Source organism: Brachycentrus maculatus, unplaced genomic scaffold (genome assembly GCF_059751285.1).
Source record: "Brachycentrus maculatus isolate JH-2025_06_01 unplaced genomic scaffold, ASM5975128v1 h1tg000042l, whole genome shotgun sequence".
Taxonomy (NCBI): Eukaryota; Metazoa; Arthropoda; class Insecta; order Trichoptera; family Brachycentridae; genus Brachycentrus; species Brachycentrus maculatus.
In genome coordinates this window covers 1,732,340-1,742,490 of record NW_028280796.1, presented here as the reverse complement: position 1 = coordinate 1,742,490, position 10,151 = coordinate 1,732,340, and the positions used below count along the sequence as shown (strand labels likewise).

At 30.5% G+C, this 10,151-nt stretch overlaps 1 protein-coding gene across 4 annotated transcripts; it reads left to right on the top strand.

The window, feature by feature from the left end:
• The first annotated feature begins 357 nt into the window (after nucleotides 1-357).
• Nucleotides 358-9,947, top strand: LOC148312391 (mitochondrial glycine transporter-like). Of its 4 annotated transcripts, none has more exons than XR_015839245.1 (7): nucleotides 358-738; nucleotides 5,139-5,269; nucleotides 5,437-5,524; nucleotides 6,248-6,429; nucleotides 7,085-7,260; nucleotides 7,660-8,536; nucleotides 8,609-9,371. XR_015839245.1 is itself a non-coding variant. In XM_088277401.1 (6 exons), the coding sequence occupies exons 1-6, from the start codon at nucleotides 655-657 to the stop codon at nucleotides 7,947-7,949; spliced, it is 951 nt and encodes a 316-aa protein (XP_088133527.1). In that variant the 5' UTR covers nucleotides 358-654; the 3' UTR covers nucleotides 7,950-9,947. The 4 variants fall into 4 exon arrangements, 2 of the variants coding, with proteins under 2 accessions (XP_088133527.1, XP_088133528.1); XR_015839246.1 differs by lacking the exon at nucleotides 358-738 and adding an exon at nucleotides 4,277-5,025; XM_088277401.1 differs by having other exon boundaries at nucleotides 7,660-9,947.
• The last annotated feature ends 204 nt before the right edge of the window (nucleotides 9,948-10,151 follow it).

The following is a 10,151-nucleotide window of genomic DNA, read 5'->3' as shown; positions in this document are numbered from 1 at the left end:
TAAATAGTCCTGCAACCTAGATTCTTGGATAAAGTAGTGGAATATATTTGATAGGATGCATGTGACATCCGTAAATGATTTCAGGGTAAACAGTATATTACCGTTATAAGCACAAGTAGAATAGAAATAATGGCTAAGCCACTTGGGGTTGCATATCCATATTCATGGAAGCTGTGTAAGTTTTACAATGGTTTCTATATATTTGTATTTTTTTTATCAAAATATTGTACCCTCAGGCAGAAGTGAATTTAAAAAAAGGAAAAATATGTACAGCAAAATGAATTTGATAAAAATAATATTTGATTGATTTGAGTTTGATCATAGACTAGAAATCAAAATAATTTCATAATCTATGGTACCTAATGTCACTTGCTAAACGTCAAAAACAGACAAAAATAGATAATTGTGCAATTTTCGCGATGCCAATATTCTTTCTTAAATTTAACCGTGTTATAAGTTATGTCAACAAATAATTATAATCGGACTTTCATAGGAATAGTCAATAGTTTACAAATCAATATACTTCTATTATGATAATTAGCGATTTCAATTAAAAACCAATTTGTAAATATAACCTGTATGTCGAGTAATTTTCATTTGGCCTAACACGTATGATGTGACTCGATTTTTAAATTATCCAGGCCAAGATATAGTATGCCGACGACCGTGGAAGGTCTCCCTCTCGATTTATCGCCTGACCCCCCAACTAGTGACCCGCCGAAGATAAGCAAACATGACGTAAGTCAAATTGTTTATATATATATTTTTTTAATTATCGTCTGCGCCCGTAGACGTCTCCCCCCCGTAGCGCAATTATTACTCCAAACATTGTTGTTATCGGAATAATTGAATTCGACAACTGTCGCCGTGGAATCAAACAATTTGATTGTGTTGTATGCTATGAAGTTAGAATATATTATCAGTTATTAAATACATAATCATTTCATAGAAATTACCCCAGTCTTAATCTTTGTTTAGAATTTTGATTGTTAAAATTTTTAGATTATTAGAATATAGTTTACATATCTCTCACTCCTTTTAACAGCGTCACATATAAAAAAAACTTGATTTTTCAGGAGATCGTTTTTAAAGTTTAAAAATATAATGAAGTGTATTAAAAATAAATATCAAGCCACTTATTGAACTTTTAACTGTTCAACAGACCTTTTTAGGTAAAACCTGACTGTTTTTTTCTCCATTTGAAAAATATTTAGTATATTTAAAAAAATAATTAAACAATACCTTTTCTTCAACATGCAAAAACATTACTTTCTGCCCGGGTAAATATTTAGTTAAAAATATGCCGCTTTTGCTGGGATATAGTACATTTTCTGGGCATTCCGAAAACATGCACAACTGGAAATTGACAATTTTTGATATATGACATTGTTGAAAGGAGTGAGCGATTATATTGTTGTCTTAATATTGATTTATTTGGTTGATCGTTTTCCACATTTTGGGGAAAAATCAAATATCACTTAAATATGTTAAAAATTGTATGCTAAGCATTGTTTGGCTTTTTAGTGAAGTGGGAAGTGCACATGAGGTTGCAGGTTCAATTCCTAGCGGGGGTTACCATATTACGCGTGTTTCACCACAACAGCTTCCCTTAAACTGGCATCTGAACCGTAATTCCATGCCATTGTTAATCAGTCTACTCTTATCAAACGGAACACAGCATAAAATACTTCTACTTTTTATTTTATGGGTTTCAATCTTTTGAGAGTTGTCTTGCTATGTTGTCAAGTTTTATAATATTTCCTTTAGTATGTTTTAAACTAGCTTCACTGTTTGATAAATCTCATTTATTTATTAAAAACAAAAGAGATGTCAAAAAGATAGACTTGTTCATAGATAAAAGATAGAAAAAAAGAAAACAAAAGAATAACAAAAATGGAATATACTCAGTTCGAGTAACTGAACATTTTTTTTGCTCTTTTTGCAATTGAATTTGTTTTTGTTCTGAAAGTTGTAATAAAATATTTTTGTTGTGGTTCTTTATTATTTTGATTGTATGTCAAATACACATTTTTTGTTCAGTAAGAAATTCTAAAATTAGTGGGTACCTGTTATAAACTACTATGTGAATCAGGCAACACTGAATGCTTTTTTAAATTTTAGTTACTTGATTTCACATCTATGAATCAATGAACTGTATAAATTCTTTTTCTTTTTTAATTAAAACCATTCAGAGCCGTAACTGATAGAAAAATGTTACTTTTATTCATTGGCAATATTTTTTTATGATTGTTTTTTCATTTTATTTTTTAGAATTTCACTTATAAATTTAACAAAAAATATGTGGATTTGTTATACTGCTGTAGTTATAAGGGAGATAAAAAATAGCAATGGAATATTTTGTATTTTGTTTCAATGCTACCCAGATTTAATGTTAATATAAATGAATTTTTATTTTGAATTAACATTTTCATTCTACATATATTTTTTATATTAATAATAAAATAGTATTTATAGCACCATATAATTGATATATGCTATCGCAAATATATTAATTCTCAAAGGTTATATTAAAGGTCATTGAATTAATCAAAAATATTTTTCTCCCTATTTATTACCAAAGATAATTTCACTTAAAAACGCTTGCAAATTTCATAAGGATAAATATATAGCCATGAAAAAAACATTTAATTCAGGCAAACATAGATACGTTCATCAATATCAAATTCGAGGCACTGCAATCTGTATTGAGCTTATTTGTTATTTAACTCTTATCAGTTACAAATAGGTACCTTTTTTTGTTACTGGGAGAAAAGACAAGTGGTTCAGAATAGAAAGGTATTGAAATCTTCATTTAATTATTTTTCCAAATATTCTAAACTTAAGTTATAAATGGATTGACAAATACTTGAAAATCTGTCAAAATATAGAAAAAAAATAAAGAAAAAAAGAATTGTATTTGCGATTTCTGAATTTTGTGGTTCAATTTTATATAAACATATTTTATTAATTATATCACTGCACTTGGGATTAGAGTCATGAGAGAGATACCATGTGATTTGTTTGTATTTACTATGTCAATGTCATTATCACATACAATGTGGGTTGCCCTTGATAGTGAAATACAAGTACATTTAATAGAAATAATAAACATTAACATGTCCTACAATACATAATTGTATACAATTACGTATGTTATAACATTAAAAAAATACATTATCAATTTTGGTAAATACTATACATTTCTATATTTTTTATTTAAAAAAAAGGGAAATATTTATGTTTTTATTATTTACACAAATATTTCAATTGCATACTATTTCTGTGAGCCTAAGCGGCTCATAATTAGAAATAGGTATCAAATTGTGGTTGAGTGGATTCAAACCGAGAAACTCCGAGACTGTCCCGAAAACTAACCACGGGACCACAACCCGACAACTTTTTCTATTGTATAGTTAAATAAATTCATAAATGTATGAAGCTTAGTTCTAAACAAAACTCTAATACTTTTTTAACCCAGAAATTTCCAAAAACATTTATAAATAGATATTACATGAATGAGTGTAATTCATAAAATACAATTAACTTATCCATGTTACTGCCATTAAATGTTTCTACACAAATTACACATTATTATAATGTGATATTCTCACACTACATTAATTACATCCATAATAAATCATTGTTTATTTATCAATTCTTTCTTTTATGTAAATGAATCATTAATATTCAAGTTCAGATACATATATACTTCCTAAAGAAATTTTAGTGATAACATTTTAACATTGCAGGTTAGTCAATTATTTTCTTGATATATATATTTTTATCATATTTGTCAGTGTTATCTTTCTGTAGAGACACGTGCCTTTCTTTTTAAAATTATCACCTTTCGTAAATTATTGTTTGTGTGCTTACAACTCAACTTTATCTAATGTTTTATAACCATAGAATTATTCAGGTTGTGGACTTACATATTTTTTAATGTCATGTTTTAAGTATACCAAAATAAATGTAGAAATGCTCAGTTTTTCACCAACAGTGTATCAAGGTGTAGCGTGTAGCGTTATTTTGCATAAATATTGCTTGTTGGAAATTAATTATTCAGCGAATTATTTAACCAAATATGAGCAAAATGACCTCTTTTATTCCAAGCCATGTAAGTGTTTTTGCATAAATAAAGAATCAAAACGGGCTTGATACGGTTCGGTGGCAACGGTGATCTCTGACCGCCCCCTCTTGCGCTGGACGTAATCTCTGTAGGCACTAGAGATAAGGGGCTTCTTGCGTTTATATAAACGCGACAGCTCCCGCCACATTCAGTTTGATTCCAAACACGGTGCTATTACTACGCCTCAGTTTACCTCTCCTTCAAACGCCGCGACTCTACGCCATACTCGAGTTCTTTACATTTGTCTGTCTCTGGAGATTGTCAGAAACCGGATATAATTTCATCGCTTCTCAATGAAGGATTTAAATTATTAGTGTGTTCACTCACACAAGAGTTGTTTGTGCCAAATCGATTTTATCAAAAGTTCCAAAGAGCTACTTCAAAAAGTAGTAAAAACCGTGGAAAAGCTTTTTAAAAGCAGACTGCGAAATATTTTCTTCAAAGACTTTTCATATCAAAAGTGTCGCACATTGAATTGAATTTTCATGTATTTTACTCAAGATTCAACAGTGGAAAAAATGTATTTCAGTTTGTTCCGCGTGAACCCAATTTACTATTCAGACTATTCGGATACGACCATTGCTACCAGCTGTTATATTTAAAGCACTTGTCTAAAGACATATGCTTACTAATATTTACAGCTTTTCTGCAGTTCAAGCACACCAAGCGCAAAAAGCATTTCGGAGTCGTGTTCACTCCTGACTGAGAGAGTTTGCGTTGATAGTTCTCGCTTTGGCTTGTTATTTCGACATTCACTCTTTGGAAGAATTCTAAATTTGTCCAACTGTCCAACGTCTGATATTATTGACCAGACTACATCGAGAAGGATAAATACCCATTGAAGTTGATATATTTCGCTATTGAAGGATCACAATCTTCTAGAAAAGATGGATACAGCTGTAAGTTTACTTCCTTATCACCATCCAACCTTTAAACCCTCAAAAGCATTAAAAACGTATGTATTTTATTGCATATTTCTGGAAAATAAATATCTTTTTATCTGTTGTTTTAGCTTCACCCTGTCCTCAAGGCATTCTTGGCGGGATCTCTTTCTGGAACATTCAGCACAGTTTTATTTCAACCACTAGATCTTGTGAAGACAAGATTGCAGAATTTGACCATTCCTATGCAGACAGCCGTAGTGTAAGTATATTTTATAATAACATTTAAATATAGCCACATTACAATCTCAATTAATCACAAAAAAATGTTAGTTAGATAGGCATTAATGTCTTGCTATTTGTGTGTCAAGAATATCTGAATATATGTTTTTTAAACTCTCAAAATTTTATAAATATTTATTTTTTCAGGGGTCGCACTCAAAATGGATTAATCAATGTTTTTACTAACATTGTACGACAGGATCATATCTTGGGATTATGGCGTGGTATGACACCGGTAAGTTCAGTTCATGGTACACATAATTAATTATCTATTACTGATAACACATACAATATCATAATGATGTAACTTTTTTACAAATTGCCTTGCTTATTCAATCATTTCCGACAGTTGAATTTTCCTTATCAGAACAAAATAAATTACAGTAATTAATGCAGAACCTGCACAAAACTAAAAGACGTAAACGTTTATGCATTGAATACAATGCGTAAATATGAAATTATGCAATAAAAAAATAGAACAATGGAGATTTTAATTTTATACCAGACTTTTATAAGTTACACACTAATTTATTCTTATTTAGTGTTTTATTGGAACTTCCATAAATGTAACCATATATTAAAATATCAGCATTTTAAATAAATAATTGTAAAATACATCTTAGCTTTTGATACTGACATTATGTTTTAATTTGGGAAAAATTATCATCCTAAAATACCCTGTTTACTTAGTTTCAATAATGTATCATGGTATATTTACAAGGCTTATTTAAATTTAATGTTAAGTTTTGTTAAACTCTTAATTTAATAAAATAATTATACAAATTTCAAATGATTCTATCTTTGGTTTTAAAAGATAGGTAAATTTTACTTTTAAAAAAATACTACATGATTCTTTAAGAAATAACATGCAGTTAGTATTTAATTTTTTAAAATTATTATACACATTTTTTTTTTTCTGAACATAAGTGATGTGCTCAATATATTTCTTTTGTTATAGTCTCTTACTCGATGTGTTCCTGGCGTGGGGTTGTACTTCTCATCACTGCATTTCCTGAAGGGAATAGCTATCGACGCTCAGGGTGGAGGAGAGTTGGGGGCGCTCCAGACAGTCGGGCTGGGAATAGTCGCAAGGACTGTTACCGGAGTAACCCTCAATCCGTTCACCGTCATCAAGACCAGGTAACAATCTTTACTAAAATTTTATTTTATCCTGTTGAAAACTTAACTGTTTTGTTTTTTAAAGAAATTATTGGGATATGACAATTTGGTCTGTTAAGTTTGAAGTCAGTGGACTCGTTTATAATATAACTTTATCGCTAGTATTAGAAGTTTAATTTTTCACTGTTAATTTCTTAATAGCAATCATCAACAGTTGACTGAAAACTAAAATATTAAGTATTTAACGGGATGATCTCTGAACTGGTATAACCACATTCCAAATTGAAAATTAAACATAAGAAAAAATTGCATATTGTAAATAAGGAAATAATGCAAGGCTGTCGAGTTGCAGAGCAGTGTGGCATTCTATTCTCTCTGCACCTACCCCTGTGGAGAAGTGGCATGATGGTTGGTTATTTAGTTAAAATATTACACAAAGTCCATTGTACTGTAGGCTTATAGTATCTAGATGAAAAAAAGTGGAGATAAGGAAACGGGTTTACTTTCATAATGATTTTTGAAATGTCATTATTTGTAAATTTAAATCAGGGAAACAGAATCTGCAATGTTGATGGTTTTTGGAAAAAACATCATTTATAAGTATTTGATAATATGTATGTTTAAATATAATAAAATTATTAGAATGAAACTAACATGGTGCCTTTTTTGTTGATAGATTCGAGTCGGGAATGTTTGGTTATAGCAGTGTCCTGGGGGCGCTGCGCTCCATCAAGGCTTCGGAGGGCGTCCGGGGACTGTACTGCGGACTGGGGGCCACCCTCGCCAGGGATGCCCCCTTTTCCGGACTCTACCTCATGTTCTACACTAAAGGGAAGCAGAGCATTCCAAAAGGTAACTACATTTTAAAAACATTATTTATTAATTTGGCAATAAATTTGCTTTTTCAAAATACATCTCCATTATTATCTGTTTCCTTTAACGAAAAGTCGCGTTCCTAAATTCCCCCCCTTCTATTCATTACCTTACCAACCTCTATTATATACCTGAATAATTTTTTTTACTCGTTAATTTTACTGTAATAATTCCCAAGAAACATATTGACGGTAATTTTTTCCAGTGTTTAGTGCATTTTGCTCATCGAATATAACATCTCATGTTCGATTCCTGTTATATATAATGCTATCATAGACAAGCAAACACCCAAAGTGTAAGAACTACTGGATTGAGAAATGAACGGAAGATCAAAAGAGAATGACCGATTGTTAAAGAATTATTTATTTTCTTCCACAGAATGGCTCCAGTCCCCGACTCAATCCAGCATTCTCTACTTCTCTTGTGGAATATTCGCCGGTGTTCTGGCCTCTGTGGTCACGAACCCGGCGGATGTAATCAAGACCCGCATGCAGTTATACCCGGACAAGTTCCCCACCATCCTGAGCGCTATCCTGTACATCAACCAGAACCAAGGACCTTCCGGATACTTGCAGGGAGTCGTGCCGAGGATGCTCCGTCGTACGCTCATGACCGCTATGGCCTGGACCATCTATGAACAGATCACTCGGTCCGTGGGACTCAAGTAACATCGGGTTTGGATCGATACAGAAAAGGATTTATGTAATGGAATTTTCGCATAAAATTCCGAAGCAACGAATGAATGCAGGTACACTCCATTTACACAAATACAGGACTTTTCAGAATCCCTTTAGTAAATGTATCTGTGGTGCCAAATTATGATAATGGTAATAAATTAAGATGAGACATTATTATTAATGCTCTTAATGCGTTATTTATCATTGAAATAATTATTTTTTTAAAGTACTTCATATAATTAGATTGCCCTTTAAAAAAAAAGAATTACTAATGAACATTTCAATTTTTGATCATATTTTCCGAGATTTTTCCTAGTTACAAACATTCTTCTAGTACTCGGTGTCAAATGTCACTTACTATAAAAACATATTCTTTTTTTATTGTACCTACTTGTCATAAATTGAATAACACCACAGATATGTATTTTCAGACAACAGAAAATTAAAATACCTGCATGTACTCGTGTGTAGCTGTTATTTTGTATACCTGTCATAATATATCAGTGCATGTAAAACTTGTGGTAATTTAAAAACGATTCTTTTAAATAATTGCAATACTTATCATATTATTTTACTGAGTTTATTTCACTCTTAAATTCTTCAGAAAACCAATAAAAACCATTAAATTATTTTGATATCATATAATACAGAGTATAATCTGTTTGTGGGGTTTACCTGTCAATTCTTGGTTTTTTAATGACAAAACGCCGCAAGCGTGTTCATTTTTTATTTTTCAATATTTAATGGACCCGTTTTTCAGTTGTTCAAAAATTATTATTAATTGTGTGATGTGAAACATATTTTATTAATCAATACTTATATTAATTCTTGTTAAGTTTATCTGCCATTCTTTCAAAAATGTTTAATCATGTTGGAACTAAAACTCCTTGATATTTCGACAGTTAATAATAAAAATGCCAAAAAATATAATGAAGTTAATATATAAATTCAAAACCAATTTTTTTTTCAAAGATCTGCAGTTATTTTATAAGTACCTTAAGTTTTTTTTTTATACTTTTTATTTTCATGATTTTATTAATGTTAAACGTTGTTAATTCTAGCCTCTCTTATGAACGTACATATTATTTCTTTCTTAAATAGTGCTTTTACCAAAGATTATTTTGGAAATTGCAAACTGTCAAATTTTGGATGCGAATGCAATAATTTCAAACATGTAATTATGTAATGGATGCATTTGAATCTGAAATAGAGAGTTGTCTCAATAAAATAAGCATAAGTTTAAAACTGATATTATTATATATTCTATCTTAGGATTCGGAACTAAATCTTTATTTACCGTCTAATACCACAAATGATTTATTATTATCATAATAATAAATATCAAAATTTAATAAAACTTCATTGTTTGTATTTTTATCACTCAAATGAAATAAAGACTCAAAATAAAATAAATTTTAATAAGTACATACATTTATCTGCCTCCGTGGTGTAATGGTTAGCGTGTTTAGCTACGGTGCTGGAGGTCCCGGGTTCGATTCCCAGGGGGGGTTGAAAATAAATATTATACCATAATATTCTACACCATAATATTTATTTAATTTTACCCTAGACTGGTCCCTGAAGCGCAGGAGTGATCACCTTGCCTTCATGTAAGTAACGATCAAGATAACACTGCGTCAATACGATGCGGTGTCCTATGCACCATTGGGTGCGGATAAAGGTTAGAAGAAGACATTTGATAGTTTAAATAAGTACAAAAAAAAATCGTAAATTAACTTTTTATGCTCTGTGATTACATTAAACATTCTGTCAGTGGTATTGGATGCTGAATAAAGATATTATATTAATATTAAATGCTATATTATACCTAAAATAATTGTACATAACTTAGTGGTATTGATTTAAAATATAGAGTGAAGTTTATGTGTGATAACGGGCTAGTATAAAAATCATGTTTACTGAGGTTTCAAGTGGAAAAATCTCATTAGCAATGGTAAAGTGCAATATTCATCACTTAATTTAATAAAAGAGGATTTATCTGTCGAAATATGTAAATTTAATACGTCTTGGTAGTGAAAATATAATTTTAACACAGATAAATGGTTCTATCTGATAAACTTTGGCCTTTTTCACGCTTTGTCCGCAAGTTGTTTCATTTGCTGATTGTAGAAAAGCACTGCGCACTTTGTTTTCAACTTTATGGATTCTGTATTATTGTTTAAAATTGTTTCT